This window comes from Talpa occidentalis, unplaced genomic scaffold (assembly GCF_014898055.3).
Source record: "Talpa occidentalis isolate TD23 unplaced genomic scaffold, MPIMG_talOcc4v2.1 talOcc4.2, whole genome shotgun sequence".
Taxonomy (NCBI): Eukaryota; Metazoa; Chordata; class Mammalia; order Eulipotyphla; family Talpidae; genus Talpa; species Talpa occidentalis.
In genome coordinates, this window is record NW_023602073.1 from 43,060,513 (window position 1) to 43,081,264 (window position 20,752).

The window sequence follows — 20,752 nt, forward strand, 5'->3', positions numbered from 1 at the left end:
GAAGGAGTTAGGGAATCTTCAAGGACTGTGAAGGAAGGAATTGGGATATATTAGAGATCCCTGCAGTTGGGAAAATAAAGATGGCCATGGCCTGCGGTCTAGCTTTGGCTTTGGCACCTAAATGGTTGAATTCCAAACCTGCCTTTTCTAATCCTCAGCTCCTGCCTCTGTAAAAGTAGGCGTTTTCAAAATGCCACATCAGATGGTGGTGAGGGTCAACGGAGGCGACTGGGAAAGTGCTGAGGGCAGAGCCTGGCCCCCAGCAAGGCTCAGCAAACAGCCTCATCACCAAGAGGCTGAGGGCTGCTGGGGATGCCACAGGCTCTGGGACTGGACTACAGAAGAGAAAGGGACGATGCTAAGATTCTGTCTAGAAATACCACTCTTTCTGATGTATGACTATCAGGACATTTCGCCCTAATGAGCCCTGCAGCGACCTTAGACTTCCACTTACTTTTTCTAATCTCACTCCCCATGGGTCCCCCCAGCGCCCTTCCCTCCCACTAGGACGCCCAGACGGGGCCGGCTTCCCGGTAAGTCGCGCTGGTCGCCTGTGCGCGGGCGCCACCCAGTGGTCTTCCTGTTCATCGCAGGAGTCCTGGGGCCCACAAAACACTGGGATGTAAGGTGGGGTTTCCTAGCCGGTGGGCAGGAGCGTCTGCTCCTGCCCAACCGAGGTTGTTGAGGATCTGCTTCCAAGCAACCCCCCTCCCCGCCCCGCCTTTTGGGACTAGTGAGGTGGCAGAATCTAAACGTCCTGGGGGGAGGAGGGAGAGAGAAGCAATTTGCCACAGATGTAAGGCAAGTAACAACCTCTGGACCTGCTTCCCTTCTAATGAAGCGCTCTGCCGCACCCTCCTCATACAGCCTGGGGAGACAATAAGATGCGCCAGGAACGTACTTAGCGCTGCCTTCCTGTAGGATCTCACCACTTCCTCTGGCACTGCAGAGTTGGGGCTGGGGCAGAGGCAGCAGGCGGAAAGTGGAGGGGGTGGGGATAAAGGTGGGATAAACCCCTCCTTCCCTTCCCCAGCCTTGACTCTGCACTGTGCTGCCAGAGACCACTTTAAAACAGCACTAATCTAATCAAAACTCCAAAGCCCTTATCATCTGCAGAATAAGTCGAGTGACAATGAGGCCCCAAACCTGACTTTCTGGGTTTCCTCCCCTGGACAAACCCCATCTTCCAATCCTAGCTGCATTTCACAGAACCGTGTTCACATCTCCGTGCTATTTTTCCTCAGCTTCTTCAGCCAGGAATGGCTTTGTCTCATCTCTGCAAATCTTTGTCTGACTTTCCTCCCCTCAGGAGGACCTGGCCCGCCCCTTTCTGGGTGTCCACAGCCCCTTTAGGCTCTGTCTATAGCAGGTTCTGCTGTCTCCTGTGATTATGTCACTACACTGTACATGCAGTAGGCCCTCTTATCTGCAATTTCGAGTCTGTGGTTTCAGTTACCTGAAGTCAAGGGTGGTCTGAAAATATTAAGTACAATAAGATGTTTTTGAGAGAGCGCATATTCATATAATTTCTATTATAGTATGTTGTTTTATTGTATTATTTGTTGTTAATCTACTACTGTATCTATAAGTTAAACTTATCATAGGTACATATGTATAGGAAAACGCAGTCTATGGGGTTTGGATTTTTCTATGGTATCAGGCTTCCACTGGGGCTCTTGGAATGTATCTCGCATGGCTAAGGGGCGCTACTGTACATATATGTACATACACGTGCACATACATATACATGCCTGACTGCTCTTCTAAGCTGTAAGTGTCCAGAGCACAGGGAGTGGGTTGTGTTTCTCAATAGATCTGTCATCGCTTTTACTGTCATGCCCTGTCTGATACCTGTAGAATGAATTGGGAGGTGAAACTCAGAGCCCCAGGTGACACATGAGAAAATCCCAGAGTGAGATCATGTTAGTAGAGTTTGAATGGTTGCTTCCATCAAAAGGGCCTGTACACTCTTGAGGGTGTAGGGTTCTGAGTCTCCACAGTCATAGAGTCATGTAAACACCACAAACAAAACACAGAACAGTTTCATGACCCCAGAAATCCTCTTTGGAGCAAATTCTCTCCCACCCCTAAGCCCTAAGCCACTGATTTAGTCTCCATCCCATCTATCACTTTCTGGTTTAGTTTTGGTAAACTATATTGTCCCAGAAATTTGTTGATTTTTTTCAAGGTCATTGAATGTGTTTTGCCTTTTCCAGAATATCTTATAAAAGGAGTCAAACAGTTTGCAGCTTTCTTGCACTTAGCATAATATGTTTAATATGCTTATGTGTGTCAAAGTTCCTTTTAATGGCTGAATAGTATTCCTTTAGTGTGGATGTATTACAGTTGGTCTATGCATTTGTTTGTTGAAGGACATTTGAATAGTGTCCAATTTGGGACAATTCCAAAAAAAGTTGCTGTAAACATCTTTACACAGAAGTTTCTGTGATTCTAAGTTTTCTTTTTTTCTTCAATAGCCCCCTGTTCTTCCTCACTAAACCCGTGTTCCCCAGAGTTCACTTTTTTGTAGTTCTGAATGGTTTGTATAGACCCAAACCTGATGGTGCCAGTACCTCCATTTGTAAAGAGGGCCTGTACTTGACAGATGCCACCTCATATTATCACCCCAAAGACTCCGGGTGAGGCAACTGCACTGTTGTTGAACACAGCAAGAGAGACTCGTTGGGAGTGATAAGTTCAGTCCTGGCTCTGCTGTGAGAGGTGCCAATACTGCCTTCCTCCCACGCCCACTCTGTGGGAGCCAGGTCAGTCACTTTTGGCTTTGGGAGCCATATTTCCAAACTAAGAATTGGAGTGCTTCGACAATAACATTTGTTATTTCAGAAGTTCCTTGTAGGTTTCAAATTGGGTTATTCTCAGACACTGAGGGCCTCAGGTTGTGGCCTCCTCGGGTACAACTGAGGGGCCAGGGGATCTCACTATGCAACACTTTGAGCGCAGCCAACTAGAAAATGTATTCTGGTTCTCCCCCAGAGTGCAAAATCCTGAGTGAAGGAAGTGAAATGTTAGGGACCAAGAAGGGGGTCTCCAAAGGACCACCTTCAGTCAATTCTAATCTTTTCTCCCACCTCGAGCCTGTCTGTCTCTCTTGCCTGGATTTTGAATTTAGGACCAAATTCCCGCTGCCTAAGCTCTCAGCTTGTTAGCCTTGCTGCTTTCTCCTGCTGCCTCCTTCATCTCCTTTGTCTGGGTTTCTTTGTCTGCTGTCTTCCTTGGGTTCATTTTCTCAGTCCTCTGCCTCCCTCCCTTTCTCTTGGGCCAGGCTGCTCCCTCCCTCTCTGCGGGGGCCGGGAGGCTCGGCGAGGGGAGCTGGACTGGGTTGCCATGGTCACGTTGAAGCCAGCCGCAGCTGGCCAGGGCAGCTGCTCTCGGCCCCCGGATGGGCGGACAAAGCCAGGCTGCTCTGGCAGCCCAGACCTGGAACCCAAACGCCTGAGACTCGGGGGACTGAGACTCAGGAGAACCCAGAGCTGGAGGTGAGAGGGAGAAAGCCAGAGCAGAACTGGAAGGGCTGGAGCGGAAGGGAGCTGGACCCTCCCCTTGCAGGGAGGGACTTGGCATCTTGGCTGGAGGAGGAGTGGTGGGAGGAGGGAAGGGTGGGGAATAGAGTTGGGGGTCATGGTACAGCAGGTCTGGGCCTCTGCATAGAGTTTGACTCTATCTTTGATGCTGTTGGACACTCTATCCTCTGCCTCTTAAGCTTTTCCTCTCCCCAAGTCCCTTCTTTCAAACCCCTGGTCTCAGGGGTTCTCCTGACCCCCCACTTAGTTTTCACTCCAACCCCTTCTCTCTTTGCCCTGGGTCCCTGTCTCCATGGGTGGGGGGTGGGAGGACACCTCTCAGGACTCCTCACTTTCCTACTCTCCACTCTTAGGGTCCCCCACTCTTCCCCCTGTCTCCACTGGGTTCAACCTTTTTCTTCCCAAACCTCGGTTTTCTCACCTTTTGGTGTGTGTGCCCTTGAGAGTCTTCAACCCTTTTCTCCCTTTGCCCCCCAAGATACCCTGGGCCTCTGCCTCAGTTTTTCTCTTGTTTTTAAAAGTCCCACCACCATTGTCTCACCTGACTGTAGGTTCTCCCTCCTCGGATCCCCTGGGCCATCCATAGCAGAGCCTGGCTGCATCTTTCTCCCAGTGCTCTGGCAATGTCTTCCTTCTCCTTCTTCTCCTGGGACTCAGTTTCCCATGTGTGCTTTGCGGTATGGAGGCCACATCCAGCCCCTCACCCTGCCCCCACCAGCCGGTTCTTTCCCCAGCTGCTGACCTAGCCTGCTTGCCCCCAGGCAGCTGCATCTCTCAGGAAGGGGCCTATAGCCAGCGAGGGGGCCCATCTGGTCTCTCCCTCACTAGTCTCGCTGGGCTTCCCTGCAGCAGCGGGTGGTCTGCAGGCCCAAGCTGCGCTCTCCTACGTGCCTCGCCTCACATTTTTTCAGCTGTTTCCCCCTCCTCTCTTTCCTGGGTCGAGGAGAGGCAGGAGGCCATGGCGTGAATGGGAGGGAAACCTTGGATGGAAGGGCATGGATGGGGGAGGGGCGAGGGCCCTTGTGGGGCTCAGAAAGACACCGGGTCCTGGAGCTCAGAGGGGTGCAGCACACGAGGGATGGGCGCCGGGGGCTACGGGCAGACCTCTGGGTGGACACTAAATCTCGGCGCTGCTCAGTTGACTGGGATTTCCCTCTCTGGCCCCTGGGAATCTCGGCTCCGAGCCCCGCATTCCAGACGGCTCCAGCCCCCTTTCCGCTGTCACTTGACTCCGCTGGGCCCCAGCCCTGCATCGCTCCCACTCCTCCAGGCCTGGGCTGGGGCGAGGTGGGCATCACCGACTAGGAATTTCTCCTGGGGGAGAAGAGGGGCCAGGGTTTCGGGATTCTACGGTGTCCTCCACTCCGCAATGGACCTCTCTGCCCGGCCCCGCCGCGCCACCCGGCCGGGTCAGCGAGGGCCCGGGGTGTGGAATGTCCCACCCGGGCGTGAGGGGCTGCGGCTCCTTCCCTGAGGCCTGGGGCAGAAGGAAGACATTGCCACGGCGGGCCGCGGGCCGGGGCTCCCCCGGAGCCCAGCCCCGGGAAGGAGGGGCGGAGACCGCCCAGGTGAGGTTACTGGGGAAACCTTGGCCCCACCCCCGTCTTGCTCCGCCCCCGGCCCAGCCTCCCCGGGCCCAGATTTCCCAGCGGCGGTCTCGGAGGGGTAGGTGTTCTGGGGGAACCCTGGAGATTTGGTCGGAGGGGAAGATGGGAAGAGGCAATTCTCCGAGTGGCCGTCGGGCCCTCTGTTAGTAAGTTCTTAAGCGGTTGGGGTGCCCTTGGGTTTGCGTGTCCCCCCGTGGAACTCGTGCCCAAACGTGCCTCTCCTCTCCCAAGGTCCAGCCTCTTCCTGGTAGTGCTTTTGTGTACTTGTCTGGTTGGGATTTCATGCTTCTTTCTTGGGACTATTGTCTGGGCCTGCATGTAGGGTGTATGTTTATATCCGCCGTGAGGTGCGAGGTGGCCCTCTGCAGTGGAAGGACAGACCCCACTAGGCGGGTGACAGCGTGCAGGTGGCAGGCAGGTGTGGTGTGGAGAGGTGGTGGGCCAGGTAGTGCTGAGTGGGGCGGAGCGCCTCTCCCAGGACTCTTCTGTCCTGCCGGGCTCACCCAGGCTGCTCTCTCATTCTATTCCCGTCCCCAGTCTTGTGGCCAGGCGCCCCTCTTCTCTGGGTCTCCTGACCCGCTTCCTCTTGGCTGTGTTTGATTTTCTCTTCCTCTTGGCTGTGGTTGGTTTTCTCTTTGCGCCTGTCTTCCTCCTTCCCCCTGCCATACACCTTGTCCAGGCCTTCCTTGCCAGTGGATGTCCCCATGGGGCCAGAGCTGGCTGGGCCTGAGGGAGACCTGCCGGAGGAGGGAGCCCCAGGGAAGCCAGGGCCCAGGCGTCTGGACACTTTGAGAGGACTGGGGAATGCCCTGCGGAGCCTGGGGCAGGACTGGAAGGTGGGAGTGGAGAGAAGAGGCTGAGGGTGGGCTGGCCATCAGGCTCTGGGGTAGCCTGGGTTGGGGTGTACAGCAGGGAGGCCAGAGAGTGCCCGAGAGAAGCAAAAGCAGGTGGTGCGGAGAGAGTGGGGCTAGGGGGCTTTTTGGACAGGTGAGCCCCGCTCCCTCCCCCATGCAAACTCCTGCTGCGGCTCCGGGCACTGGGCCTGTGGGAACCTGTTCCTTCCAGTGCCCCGGGGCTGCCCCCCTTCACCTCGGTCTCCAGGAACTGAGCCCGGAAAAGGGGGAGACGGGAGGGGTCCTGGATGTGTGGGAGGCCCCTAACGGGGTTGCCACTGGCCCCCGGGAGCCTCAGCTTAAGCGGTTCTCTTTTGTGGGGATCTAGGGGTGGGCTCTGGGTAGGCGGAGGGGGATGGGCACGGGCGCGGAGCGTGCGGCGGCGACCGAGGGGACCGCGGGGTGGTTACCTGGGGGAGCCCGGGGCGCGCGGGGGAATGCGGGGTGGGCGTGGCGGGCGGAGGGGCGCGCGGCCGCGAGGGCGGCGCCGGGCGTGGGAGCGGCGGGGCGGCCCGCCCGGGAGGGGGCAGGGAGGCGGCCCCGGAGCGCGCGGCGGGCAGGCGGAGGGGGGCCCGGAGGGAGGAGGGAGGCGGGAGGCGGCGCCTGGGCCCGAGCCACCCCAGCCCGGGCTCCTCTCCCCGGAACAGGCCCCCGACAGCTGCTCTCGGGAGCCGCCTCCCGACACCCGAGCCCCGCCGGCGCCTCCCGCTGCCGACTCCCGGCTCCCTCCGCCCCTCCCCTCGCCCCGCCGCCGAGGAGGCCCCGCTCCGGGGTCGGACGCCTGGGTCTGCCGGGAAGAGTGATGAGAGGTAGGGAGAGCGGCCCGGGGACCCCCGGGGGGCGGAGGGGCGCGCGCGGGGGCCTGGGGGTCCAGGCGGGGCGCGCGGCCGAGGGTGAGAGCCTGGCGGGAGGCAGCGCGAACCGCGGCTGTATTTGGTTGTCCAGCTTCGCCAACTCCACCTACCCTTGCCCGCGCCCCAAGTTTGCTGTCCGAAAACTCCCCAGTTTGCTGTCCGAGAAAAGGGGGGTAGGGTGGGGAGATGCTGGGAGGGGGGTGGCGTTGGGTACCCGAGAATGGGTGTCTCAGCATTGAGGGAGGACCCCTTTATTCACTATGGAGGAAATGAACCCCAGGGAGACAGGTGTTCATACGTGGGCCCATTGAATCAGCTCCCTGTATCATTCTCTCCCTGGAGCACCGGGCCTGCCCAGCCTGGCCAGTCCCCAGGGCATCTACTAACTGATCGCCTCCACCCAGCCAGCTCCCACTTGGCCGGTCTGGCCACAGCCCAGCAGACAGGGACTGGCACCTCAACCTGCCGGTGACAGCCACTGATGCTCAGCTGATTCTGCCATGAGATAATGTCACTGCCCAGCGAGCATGGTCCTCCTGCCCCTCCCCCCAGTCGTCATCCCACTGTCCCTGCTGGCTGGACAGTCCTTTCCAGAACCTCCATTCCAGCCAGGGAGTCTGGCGCTCAGATTCCCATTTGCCAAGGGCACATAGGTGTGGCCAGAACTGAGTGGTACAGTGGAACAGGTGAAAGCTGAACATATGGAGAGGTGGTTCTTTTTCTTATTGCCACTCCAGCCACCCAAGTTTCCTCCATTCCCCACCTCCTTGGGCTCCCCTCTGGCTTGGCCACCTTGTGTATTAGGGGGTGGTCACTACATCCCTTGGGATCTGACACCCAAGGGCCGGAGTGTGTGTATCCTACACTGTCCTCTGATTGAGAGGTCTGTCATTTTAAGTTCACAGGTGTCTAGAGATGATTCTTCACTAAGTGATGGGATTGGACTGTAAATAACACCGAGGTGTGGAGTTGATGTGTGTGAGCTACGGTGTTTGTCCTGGCCCCGGGGCTGGCTGGTCTATGTGTGTAACTGGTTTGTGTGCATGTCTGTGACACCCAAGGTGTGTGTGCACGCCTGAGCACGCTACATCTAACCCCAGTGTTTACAGCTGACTGTAAGTTTGTGTTTCTGACCACGTGTGTGTGTGTGTTGTGTGTGTGTGTGTTGTGTGTTTATACAGAGCTGTGTGGGTGTTGCCAGTTGGGAGAGGAGGGTTAAGGGCCTGCAGGCAGAGTGACTTGTAATTGGCTGTAATGGGGTGGGGTGGAGTGGGTGGAGTTGTCTTTTGGGCCTGTCCTTGGTGTGTCTGAGCCAGTTGAGAGAAATGGGGTGTCGGAGAAGGGATTGCCCCCACACACCTGGTCTCTGAGCACCTCCTCTCCCAGAGTTTCTCTGCTTGGCTGGCTTGGCTCCGTGCCCTGAACTTCCCAGCCTGCTCTATTTACCTCTTGCTTTGTGTTCGTGGCCCTGTCTCCTCCTGCTGCCTATCCTCTGCCTGTCTTGGCTCCGATGACTCATCTGGGATAGGCATGAAGGTTACCCAGGGGAACAAGGGCCCCGCTGTTCAAGAGAGAGGTGGGGGTGGAGAGTGGCACCCAGGAATTCCAGACTCTTTTGAGTGGCTCCAGGACCCCACGGGAGCAGGCAGGATGCCACTGGTTCTAGCTCTCCTTTAATACCCAGGTGCTCCCCACAACTCAGTCAGCCCCTCAGCTGCTGCTTCAGAGCTGTGGGGTCTCAGCTGCCTCTTACATTCCTGCCCTAGAGCATTGTGGGAGCAGCTGGAGGAGGACAAAGGGATAGGGGAGTGTCCCCCCACTCCTCTTACCTCCTGGGGTGACCTGGCTTCCCCTGTCTTTCCACCCTCCCCACATCTCAAGGCAACTCAGTCTTTTCCTCAGCCCTGCGCTCTTCCTTAGGAGGAAGGCAGCCACCTTCGAAAGTGGCAAAGTGGTAACTCAGGTTTAGGAAAAGGAGGCAGAGAAGGGAAATCTGGGATGTGATGCTTTGGACCCAATGACAGTGTTATAGGGCAGCCCCGATATTGAACGGGTTCCTGGCTGTGGGTCCTCACCCGCACGCTTAAAAGGGACTTACTAATACTCCACTACAGGCACACACAAAAGGTTAATAAAAGGTTTATTTACAAGGGAAGGGGAAATGAGGAAATGTACAACTCAGGGAGAAAATAGGGAAATAAAGTCTTTAATGCGTCCTATCCGATCCGGCGACCTGGAAAACCCAGTCACTCTCAGAGCTGGCCAAACACTGCTAGCTGGCGGAGAGCCAAAATGGGGGAACCCCCCACCAAAGCCCACGTGTCTGCCTTTATACCAACTTGGCTGCTTAACCCCACCCTCAGGTCCCAGCCACCTTCCCTTTGGTGGTGATGGGATTTGGAGTTCCCAGTGTCTTTGGCTTTGGCCTGGGGTGGGGGTGGAGTCCACAAAGCCTGTATGGAATTAGCTTTAGGACATCCTTTTCCCCCTAACAACAGGAGTGGGTGGATTTAGGGTGTGAAGGGTGGCATTAGTGTCCTTCAGGATTGTGGGGCTTGGAGGAATCAGTGCGGACCTGGGGAGAGACAGGTCACAACAGCTTTCCCTGGGCTGGGACTCTGGGTTCATAAGGAGCTACCAGTTGGAATGGTTTTAGATGGGGTGCACTGCCTGGACCCTAGTGAGAAGGAGCAGAAATTCTCAGACTTTAAGGGGCACAGATAATCTGGGCATTGTGTTCAAATGCAGATTCTGATTCAGCAGGTTGAGGGTGGAGCCTTAGATGCTGCATTTCTGACAATCTCTGGCTGTTGCCAAGGCAGCTGGTCCCGGGGCCACATGAGGTCTGGCAGGCCTGTAGAGGACAGGTGATTGGAAGGTGCCAGGCTCCCTTACTTCTAGAATTCGAAGCTCCTGGGTGTGTGTGTGGGTGGGGAACAGAGTTTATCCCATCATCTGGCACATGGGGCCTGGGAAGCATTTTAGAAACGTAGCTGATGCTGCAAAACAATGGCCACTGTTGTCATTTACAGCTTGGTCCCCAGAGCAGTCCCCAGAGTGTCTATTGTTGACTGTGGTGCAGTCCCCCTGACTGACCCTTGGCTGACTTCACCCTTACTTATTTTGTCACCTGCAGAGATGTTGCCCCCACCCCCTTAGGCCCAAGGGATCAGGAACTATGGGGCCAGAGACCCTCTCATCTCTGCTGCTGCTGCTGTTGGTGGCAACTGGAGATGCTGACATGAAAGGACATTTTGACCCTGGTGAGCAGGCTGGTCCCTGGGTCCCCGAGGGGTAGGGCTTGGGAGACAGACTTGGGGACTTGACCCTCTGAATGCCTGTGTTACCCAGCCAAGTGCCGCTATGCCCTGGGCATGCAGGACCGGACCATCCCGGACTCGGATATCTCTGCCTCCAGCTCCTGGTCAGAATCTACCGCCGCTCGCCACAGCAGGTACCGGTCTCCTGGGCGGCCTGGAAGGCACTCCTGGGGCCACTGTCCCACCCTGTCCAAACCAAGAGGCTTCTAGAGGGCCAGTGCCAATGAAACCCTAACAGCCCTGGGGTGTCTGAGTATTGAGGCAGAGGCGGACCTAGGACCAGATTGTCCCTGTGATCTTCCCCTTCCAGGTTGGAGAGCAGCGATGGGGATGGGGCCTGGTGCCCCAAAGAGCCAGTGTTTCCCAAGGAAGAGGAGTACCTGCAGGTGGATCTGCGGCGGCTGCACCTGGTGGCACTGGTGGGCACCCAGGGGCGGCACGCTGGGGGCCTGGGCAAGGAGTTCTCCCCCAGCTACCGCCTGCGTTACTCCCGGGACGGCCACCACTGGGTGGACTGGAGGGACCGCTGGGGTCAGGAGGTGAGGCGGCAGGGACAGTGCCCAGGGAAGGGGGGCGCTCCTCTGTCCTCCAGCTACACATTAAATGCTACCCATCTGCTCACCGCCCTCCAGCCCAGGCCTCACCCCTGTGCTCCGTCTAGTGTTGCAGACCTGGCACCTTCCCCCTAGTTGCCCAGATCCCAGGCTGAACTGGAGTCCCATCCCACCTCAAACCTGCTCCTCCCCTGGTGTTCTCCAGCTCAGGAAACGGTCCCATCATGTGCTCGGCTGCTCAGGCCATAAGCCCAGATGATATCTCTGGTTCCTTGGTTTTCTCCCTTCCTACTCCCAAACGTCAGCAAGGCTAGTCTGTTCTACTTCCGTGACATTTCCCGATGCCGCCACCTCTCTCATCTCTGTCTCTGCCACCCAAGGCCATGCCCACTGCTCTTAGCTTAGAGGAACACAATGGTCTCTTTCACCTGAAGTCAAATCTGCAGCGGGAGCCTCATCCAGCATGCCTTGTGCATGCCAGCCAGATGCACCACGTCAGCCTCGCAGCCCCCCAGAGCTGGTCAAAAGCTGAGCTCCTGCCTGGGTGCAGAAGCTCCTCTTCCTCATCCTCCACCCAGGCCACACAGACTGTGGCTCCTGCTGTACACACAGCCTCAGGACACTCATTAGCCATCCCGGTGCCTAGAACATTCCTCCCCAGAGTCCACAGACTCTCCCCTCTGTATTCAGCTTTTCCCAGATGTCCCTTCCTCAGAGAGCCTTGCTGACCCCCCACACCCGCCTCTTGTTCTTCACAGCTGTTTCTCCTTCTGGACTGTCACCACTAGAACATGCCTGATGGGCACACAGTGGACGCTCAGTCAGCATCTGCTGAGTGAACAGAGGGGGCGAAGGGAGGGAGGCAAGGGTACAGAGCTGTGAGAGGCTGGGTCGAACCCGCCACAGTGGGTTGAGTGGCTTAGAGTCGTGGGTGGAGCCAGGCAAGGAGTGGACTGGCTGGCACTGGAGGTCAAGGACAGACCATCAGGCTGAGAGGTCAAAAGTCTCTGGCGCAGCTCGTCATTTTACAGACACCCAACGGTGCCCTTTAGCCCCGTGTGTTCTGCACAGCCCTGTGTGTGGGCCACTGTGGGTGGCCAGGGATCCCCTGCTGACCGGGACGTGAGATCCCACCTGCAAGCTCTCCCACCCATCCACCCCATTTCCGGGCCCACAGGTGATCTTAGGTAATGAGGATCCTGGGGGAGTGGTGCTGAAGGACCTCGGGCCCCCCATGGTGGCCCGACTGGTTCGCTTCTACCCCCGGGCTGACCGCATCATGAGCGTGTGTCTGCGGGTGGAGCTCTACGGCTGCCTCTGGAAGGGTGAGTGGGTCAGCCCCCTGAGAATGTGTTTCCTGTTCTGGGGCCAGGATGTGGGGGCTGGGGAGTGGGTGCTCTCTCTTGCATGCTGGAGAGCTGTCACTGTGAGTGAGGAGGGGCCAGGGGACCCACGGGGGGTGTGAGAGAGGTCTGGCGCAGGGGTCAGGGGGGAGACTTTGTGCCTCCAACATTCTCCTCCCATCCTGCCCCAGACGGACTTCTGTCATACACGGCCCCCGTGGGGCAGACCATGTACTTGTCTGAAGCTATCCATTTCAACGACTCCACCTACGATGGATACACCATGCCCACCACTGGCGGGTGAGAGCAGGGCGCGGCTGGCGCCCAGGAGCCTGGGTGGCAGGGACGGGGGAGCGGGGTCGGAGAGTAGTCTAGGCAGTGAGATGGAAGAGCTGGAGAGGTGACGAGTCAGGTGGGGCCTCAGGGGACCAGGATCGTAGGGTAGCAAGGCCACCCCGTTTTGTGAAGACACTGACATCTGAAATGATCACAATAAATACATGCGGCATAGATTGGACGGTGCCCTTTGAGGGTAGGGCCTTTGTGCAGCCTGTATCTGCAGCGTGCCTGTGCTGTCTCGGGGTGGGGAGGAGCGAGCTGCATGAGGTTGGGGTGGAGGTGGGGGCTTGGCCAGGCTGGGGAGTTGGGGGCGCAGAGCATCCATGTAGGCAACACTCTCTTCTCTTCCATCCTCCTCTTCCTCGGCGCCCTCCTCTCCAGGCTGCAGTATGGCGGTCTGGGCCAGCTGGCGGATGGTGTGGTGGGCCTGGATGATTTTAGGAAAAGCCAGGAGCTGCGGGTCTGGCCGGGCTATGATTATGTGGGATGGAGCAACCACAGCTTCCCCAGCGGCTTTGTGGAAATGGAGTTTGAGTTTGACCGCCTGAGGGCCTTCCAGGCCATGCAGGTGAGGGTGTCTGGCTCTCAGGGAGGGCTGGGTGCGCTGGGGTGCTGGCTGGGGCTCTCCTGGCCTTGACCCTTTGTCCCTCTTTCTCTCCCTTAGGTCCACTGTAACAACATGCACACGCTGGGAGCCCGCCTGCCTGGCGGGGTGGAGTGCCGTTTCAGGCGGGGCCCTGCCATGGCCTGGGAGGGGGAGCCTGTGCGCCATGCCCTGGGGGGCAGCCTGGGGGACCCCAGAGCCCGGACTGTGTCAGTGCCCCTGGGCAGCCGCGTGGGCCGATTTCTGCAGTGCCGCTTCCTCTTTGCTGGGCCTTGGTTACTCTTCAGCGAAATCTCCTTCATCTCCGGTAAGGCCCTGGTCTGTGCCTGACCCCCAACCTCTGGGATTGCCAGTCCAACAGTGCCCCAAGATACCCACTCCTGGCACCAAGTCTACCCATCATCTGTGAGATCTCCCAAGCAGGGGTGCCCAAATGATCTGAATCCTTTCCTTCCCCTTGCCAATCTCTGTCTTTTGCTGGTACGGAGCCAATGTGACGGTGCTGGCTGAGAAATGGCCTTTTCTCTAAGCTTCTAAGACCCAGGCTCGCCACCCTGGGCTCCCCCACGTCCCCACAAGTGCAGCAACTTAAAAAAAAGGTTAACATCCACCACAGCCAGGGGCCTCCGGGGCTCTGTTCCCACCACCCATTCCCAGGGTTGGGGCATATGTTGGCTGTCAGCTCTGATGCTGCTCCTCACCCAACAAGAGCATTCCCTGGGCCTCATACAAGCGACTTCCCTTTGGTCTCCCCATCCCGATATGACTCCCCTCCTACCTCCCTCTCCTTCTCTGCAGATGTTGTGAATGACTCCTCTACAGCTCTGGGGGGCACCTACCCACCAGCCCCCTGGTGGCCTCCTGGCCCACCTCCCACCAACTTGAGCAGCTTGGGTGAGCAGCCCTGGGCCTTTTCTGGGTGTCTGGGTCCACTCTTCCTTCCTGGGCCCCCTCAGCTTGGGTGGGAAGCCTCTGTGGTTCTGACCTGCCTGCCTTTTGCCAGAGCTGGAGCCCAGGGGTCAGCAACCCGTGGCCAAGGCCGAGGGGAGCCCGACCGCCATCCTCATCGGCTGCCTGGTGGCCATCATCCTGCTGCTGCTGCTCATCATCGCCCTCATGCTCTGGCGGTTGCACTGGCGCCGGCTCCTCAGCAAGGTGGGCAAGGAGTGGGCAGCCTGGAGTGGGGACGGAGGGATGGGGGTGCAGAGAGTTAAATCCCGACTGAGGTCAACATGTGCCCAAATTCCTGAATTAGGATGCAGCTGAGACCACAGAGCACCATCTAACTAGAGTATTAGAGGACTTAGGAAAGAGGCCATTGGCAAAGGTGTGCTGGGGTGGATGGTAATGTCCCCAGGCCAGTCATTGCAGAGCTGGCACCCTCCTGGTGCTGCAGGTGGGAGGAGGCAGCAGCCCCTGAAGCCCAGGAGGAATGAGTGTCTGGTGAGGGCTCCTGGAGAGGGGTAGCCCACTTTGGTTCAGGGATGCAGCTAATCAGAGCCCGCCCCTCTGGGAGGGGCAGGAAGACAAGCACCCTGATCTTGCTTTCCACTTACTTTCAAATGCCTGCTGGGACTCCCGCCTGACCAACCTGAACCCAGCCTGTTAATGTGGTCCCCCTGGCCAACCTTGTGGGGCAGAAGTTGGGAGGAGAAAGATGGAGGGTGGAGCCAGAGGGGCAACCGGAAGAAGTTCTGCATACTCCACCCATGCCAAGTCTTCTAGGCAAGAGGGTGGTGACATAAAGTTAATTCCATAATTATCTGGTCAGATTTGGGTTGGAATTCCATCAAGGAACTCAAATGCTCCTGAGCCTATTCCTTTGCCTGTGAAGTGGAGTTAGTAGTGGGGGCAAGGGCAGGCCTGTGGTGAGGGCCGCAGAGGAGAGCACTGGCATAGCACCTACACGGAGCTGGGAATCGTGAGCCGAGCAGTGGCTGAGTTCGTATTTCCCATTCTGGGTGACCAGGCTGAGCGTCGGGTATTGGAAGAGGAGCTGACGGTTCATCTCTCTGTCCCCGGGGACACCATCCTCATCAACAACCGGCCAGGGCCTCGGGAGCCACCCCCTTACCAGGAGCCCCGGCCCCGTGGCAATCCTCACCACGCAGCGCCCAGTGTCCCCAACGGCTCCGGTAAGACTGTCTCGCTTCTGTCCCACCTCTCCGCCCGTTTTCTTACTGTGTCCCTTTCCTTCTGCTTTCCCCCTGCTTTCTTTTCCTGTCTTCTCCAGTTTCAACTCATTTTCTTTTCCCTGTGGCATCAGTCACCCCTCTGTATCACTCCATGTCTCTGCCATATAACCTTCCTCAAGAACTTCTCATGCATTACCTGTCCTCCCGTGCTCTCCTTCTGTCTCTTTGTCCCGTGTGCATCTCTGTCTTCTTTGTTGTGCCCTCTCATTGTGTTTTTCTGGGCCCCTCATTCCTCCTGCCCTTGTCTCGATCCTTCCTTCTATCCATCCATCTGGCTGTATTCATCCATTCATTGTTCATTCATTCATTGTTTATCTGTCCATCCATCACCATGCAACCATTCATCCATCCATCTACATGTATTCATATATCCATTTGTCCACCTATCCATCATCCATCCATCCATTCTATGTCTCTCTGTCTATTCAAACATCCATTCATTGTTCATTTGTCCATCTGTCCATCCATCCATCCATCTATCCTTCTGTCTGTCCATCTATCCATCCATCTGTCCATCTACCCATCCATTTGCTATCCAACCATACATTCATTCACTCATCACATAATTCATACATCTGTTTGTCCATCCATCCATCCACCATCTATTCATTCTCCCTCCATCAATTTATATCCAAATATCCATTCATCTGTCCCTTCGTCCAGTTATCCATCCCTTTATTGCTCCAGTTCATTTCTCTTCCATTCATCATATGCCCATCGATTCATTATCCACCTGGCCAGCCAGCCAGCTCAGATCCTCGTTTCATCCTGTCTCTGTCTCTTGGTGCATTTGTTTTCATCGGCCTTAGTCTTGCCCCGCTCTGGGTCTCTGTCTGTCTAGCCTCGAGTCTCATCCCTTCCTTGTGTCTCCCCCTCCTTCTCCCGACAGCGTTGCTGCTCTCCAATCCGGCCTACCGCCTCCTTCTGGCCACTTACGCCCGTCCCCCTCGAGGCCCGGGCCCCCCCACACCCGCCTGGGCCAAACCCACCAACACCCAGGGTAAGCCCCTCTGCCCTTGGGCTCTGCCAGGCTCCCCGTACCTCTACTGGGGCAGGGAAAAGCTCTCACACCTCGCACTCCCTCTCTCCCACTGTGGCCTCTTCCGCTCTCCTGAGCTCCCAAGGAGGAAGCTCTTTGTCCTTAGCTCTCCTTTGCTGCTTGCTCCTTGTTAAGGCCGCCCCCCTTAAGCTGAGTAGCAAACTCGTGGGTCTCAGCTCTGTCCCCTCCTCCTCTTCCACCCCGTCTCTTCAGCTCTCCAGAGCAGAGCAGACAGAATGGTGCCCCAAGTTCCCTTGTAACCCCGCCTTGTTCTCCCCCTCTCCAGAGCTGCGAGGAGGGGGCCTTTCTCCCTGGGTGTTTGCCCTCCCCTCCTTCTCTCTCTGCTGCCCCAGAGGTGAAGGCTTACCTCGCCCTTTCTGTCTGCCCCTCCTCTCCTCAGTGTCGCTTTTTCGGTGTTGCTCTTTCCTCAGGGCTGAGAGGGGCCTGCTCTGCCTCCTCTTCTCTGTCTGTAGCCTCCTTGTTGTGCAGGCCTGAGGAACTGTCCCCCCCTCCCCATGTGCCCCTGTCTTTGCTTGTCTTTGAGCTTGGTGTGTTGGGTTAGGGAGGGTTTGGGTAGCCGTGGTGGGAGCAGTCGAGGCTGAAAGTGGGGGTAGACAGCTAAGTGAACAGCAGGGCTGGTGAATGGGACAAGGCTTTGGAAAGTGGAAGGTGACCATGGCTGCGACCGTCCTCCCGATGGCGGGTCGAGGAATTCCTCTTCCAGCCAGGACACCTCACGGTCGTTGGGCTCTGCTGAGACCCCGAGAGCACAGGTCTTTATGACAGTCTCTGCTCAAATATTTTTTGTTGCCTTGGAAACTCTGGAACAGTGAACTCATATCCCATGCTGATGTCTTCTCTGGTTTGAGGTTGGTGGGTGGGGTCCCATGAAGTTGGAGGGTAGACCCATCTCTCAGCACTGTGAGATGGCGGGAGGGGGTTTCTGGGAGGGGTGTGGAGAACGGGGCTCTCGGGGTCTACCTGATGCCTTGTCCTTGTCTTCTTTCCCCTCATCCTCCAGCCTGCAGTGGGGACTATATGGAGCCTGAGAAGCCGGGTGCCCCACTTCTGCCCCCACCTCCCCAGAACAGCGTCCCCCATTATGCCGAGGCTGACATTGTCACCCTGCAGGGTGTCACTGGGGGCAACACCTATGCTGTGCCTGCGCTGCCCCCAGGGGCAGCCGGGGATGGGCCCCCCAGAGTGGATTTTCCTCGGTCGCGGCTCCGTTTCAAGGAGAAGCTTGGCGAGGGCCAGTTTGGGGAGGTAAGGAGGAGCCCCGTCATCCCGCTTGTGTGTCTGGCTCACTCCAGGGTTCTTATGCCCATACATCCCCTGGGCCCGGTCCCCTGCCACCTGTGACTGTGTCATCCCAATGACCCTGTGACTGGGTGAACCTTGTGACCTCTCCCCAGGTGCACCTGTGTGAGGTGGAGAACCCCCAAGACCTCGTCAGCCATGATTTCCCCCTTAATGTGCGCAAGGGACACCCCTTGCTGGTGGCTGTCAAGATCCTCCGGCCAGATGCCACCAAGAATGCCAGGTTAGGGCCAGGACGGCATCTGGGAGAAGGGAGAGGGAGGGCATGAAGAGTAGGGAGTAATCTAGAAAGAATTAAAGAGGGGAGTGTCGGGGGAAGGGTTTGACCTGAGGCTGCAGCATCACTAGCGAGCCAGATGTGCTGGGGGCAGGGGGCGGGTATATGTGAGCAGAAGGGGAGATGTAGGTCGCCCCCCACCTCCCCCGGCCATTCACTACTCCTTGTCCTGCAGGAATGATTTCCTGAAGGAGGTGAAGATCATGTCAAGGCTAAAGGATCCTAACATCATCCGGCTGCTGGGCGTGTGTGTGCAGGACGACCCCCTCTGCATGATCACTGATTACATGGAGAATGGGGACCTCAACCAGTTCCTCAGCGCCCACCAGCTCGAGGACAAGACAGCCGAAGGGGACCCCGGGGACGGGGAGGCTGCCCAGGGGCCTGTCATCAGGTACCGGCTCACTAGGAGTTCCCTGAGAGTTTCTGCAGGGGATCTCCTCTCCCCTCACTGCAGTCTGAGGGAAAGAGGGGAGCATGGGTGGGTCGAGGTTCCAGGAGGGGGCCTGGGATGAGGAACATGTAACCCTGTGCATTAGGAACTAGAGGGGCAGAAGAGCTGGCAGTTACCAGCGTGAGGTGGGCAAGGGTCTGGCAGGTGAGCCCCGCCAGGAATTTCCCTGTTACCCCCACCCCCAGCCCCACTGCCCTGAGCCCGGCTTGGGGAGGATAATACGAGAGAGCTCTCTGGGGTCGGACCAGGCAAAGAAAGGTTGACTGGGAGCTTCCCCGCTGGCCTCCACCTGGACATCCCGTCTCACGCCTGGGTCGGGGGACCAGTCTGGGGCTGCCCAGTGACCCGCCTTGGTGGGCTCCCCCGTTCAGCTACCCGATGCTGTTGCATGTGGCGGCCCAGATCGCCTCGGGCATGCGCTACCTGGCCACACTCAACTTTGTGCACCGGGACCTGGCCACGAGGAACTGTCTGGTTGGGGAAAACTTCACCATCAAGATCGCGGACTTCGGCATGAGCCGGAACCTCTACGCCGGGGACTATTACCGCGTCCAGGGCCGCGCGGTGCTGCCCATCCGGTGGATGGCCTGGGAGTGCATCCTGATGGTGAGAGGCGGGCGGGTGGGCAGGCAGGCAGGGGAGGCGAGCGCGGGCTGCCCAGAGAAGCCGAAGCGCTGTGGTCTCCGTCAGCTGCCCGCCCTCTGGGCTGCACTTTCCTCCTCTGTAAAACGAGGGTCTCTAAGATTTCCTCTGGCTCTAGGGCCTGGAGAAGGTGGGAGGCAAAGTGGGAGGGGGAAGGGCCCAGGAGCCAAGACTGGGTGCAAGAGAGGGCGCCAGGGTGGTAGAGAGCAAGAGATAAGGGGAGAGAGGAGGCTGGAGATAGAAGGGGATGATTTGGGAGAGTATGGAGCAGAGCACGTGGGAAGGATGGGTAGAAGAGGGAAAGGCGAGGGAGAGGGCTGGAGCCTGGAAGAAAGGCCAACCTGAGGGAGGGAGGAGCAAGTTGCTGGAAAGGGGGCCAGCTCAGGAAAGGGCACCCAGGGTTGGGAGGGAGTCAGGTGGGGGGCTACTGGCTGGACATAGGGTTCCCCACAGGTTGCTAACACCCTCCCCTGTCTTATCCGTGCACCAGGGGAAGTTTACCACCGCAAGTGACGTGTGGGCCTTTGGGGTCACCCTCTGGGAGGTGCTGATGCTCTGTCGGACCCAGCCCTTTGGGCAGCTCACTGACGAGCAAGTCATCGAGAACGCTGGGGAGTTCTTCCGGGACCAGGGCCGGCAGGTCAGAGCACAAGGGAGGGAGGATGGGCCTGGGGGGCCAGGAGGGGCAGAGCCTGTCACCCTAGGAACTAAAGAACATTTGCTTCCCGCTTTTTGTCCACACGGCAACAATGCAGGTGTATCTGTCCCGGCCCCCTGCCTGCCCGCTGGGCCTGTACGAGCTGATGCTTCGGTGCTGGAGCCGGGAGCCTGAGCAGCGCCCACCCTTCTCCCACCTGCATCGCTTCCTGGCAGAAGATGCACTCAACACAGTGTGAACCACGCAGCAGCCACTCCCTTGGGGAGGATTCAGGGGAAGCCAACGGCACTAAACAAGAGGAGCTCACGGCACCCCTGCTCCATTCCCCTCCCGACAGTCCATCACCTCTGACAGGCAGTGTGACCGCAGGTGGGCTGGGCCTGCCAGGGAGCTGCCGCCTCCATTCCCCCTGGACAAGCTCTCGTGCCCCCTCCTGGCTCTTCTCCTAGAAGCCCCTGCTGCCCACCCAGCTGGCCCTGCGGATGGGATCCTCTCTGACCTCTTCTGGCCATCCCTTGGGGGAAGGCTGGGGGCAAATATAGGGCAGACACTGGACACGGCCCATTGGAGCACCCGGGCCCCCCTGGACAACACTGGTTCCTGGAGAGATGGCTGTGCCTGTCCCCTCCCCCCTCAGCCTCTCTCTCCGTCACACACTGGACCCCACTGGCTGAGAATTTGGGGAGTGAGGAGGACAAGAAAGGGAGAAATGCGCCCTTGGCCGAACTCCTGGAATTGTTCTCAGCTTTGGTTTCTCCCTCCTCTGAAACACTGGACCTCGGTGGGGGGACCGGCCTCTAAGCCCCGGCCGGCCTTCCTTCCCACCTGCTGCGTTGTAGCTAGGACTTCTCTAGGCCTGTATGTTTCTGCGGAATAAATGTTGGGATTGGGGGGAAGAGGGAGCAAAGGTCTGTGGCCCTGGGGTTGGACATCTCTGTTGTAGCTACCACATTGGTTTTTCTATAATCACTTGGGGTTTGTACATTTTTGGGGGGAGAGACACAGATTTTTACACTAATATATGGATCTAGCTCAATACAATTTTAATCCCCTGCACTAGGCAGGTAATAAAAGGTTGAGTTTTCCACAACTGTGAGTGGGTTTCTTGGGG

At 57.8% G+C, this 20,752-nt stretch overlaps 1 protein-coding gene across 7 annotated transcripts; it reads left to right on the forward strand.

Moving 5' to 3' along the window:
• Nucleotides 1-3,354: 3,354 nt before the first annotated feature.
• DDR1 (discoidin domain receptor tyrosine kinase 1) lies at nt 3,355-20,752 on the forward strand. 7 transcript variants are annotated; one of them, XM_037519338.2, is made up of 18 exons: nt 3,355-3,497; nt 10,033-10,159; nt 10,248-10,350; nt 10,527-10,755; nt 11,948-12,095; nt 12,305-12,413; nt 12,834-13,020; nt 13,117-13,363; nt 13,855-13,950; nt 14,060-14,211; nt 15,026-15,191; nt 16,141-16,251; nt 17,312-17,556; nt 17,706-17,833; nt 18,063-18,281; nt 18,713-18,947; nt 19,474-19,623; nt 19,739-20,752. In XM_037519338.2, exons 2-18 carry the CDS (start codon nt 10,075-10,077, stop codon nt 19,877-19,879), a joined length of 2,751 nt encoding a protein of 916 aa, XP_037375235.1. In that variant the 5' UTR covers nt 3,355-3,497; nt 10,033-10,074; the 3' UTR covers nt 19,880-20,752. The 7 variants fall into 7 exon arrangements, with proteins under 7 accessions (XP_037375235.1, XP_054554543.1, XP_054554544.1 ...); XM_054698568.1 differs by lacking the exon at nt 3,355-3,497 and adding an exon at nt 4,571-5,110; XM_054698569.1 differs by lacking the exon at nt 3,355-3,497 and adding an exon at nt 4,572-5,110 and having other exon boundaries at nt 10,527-10,635.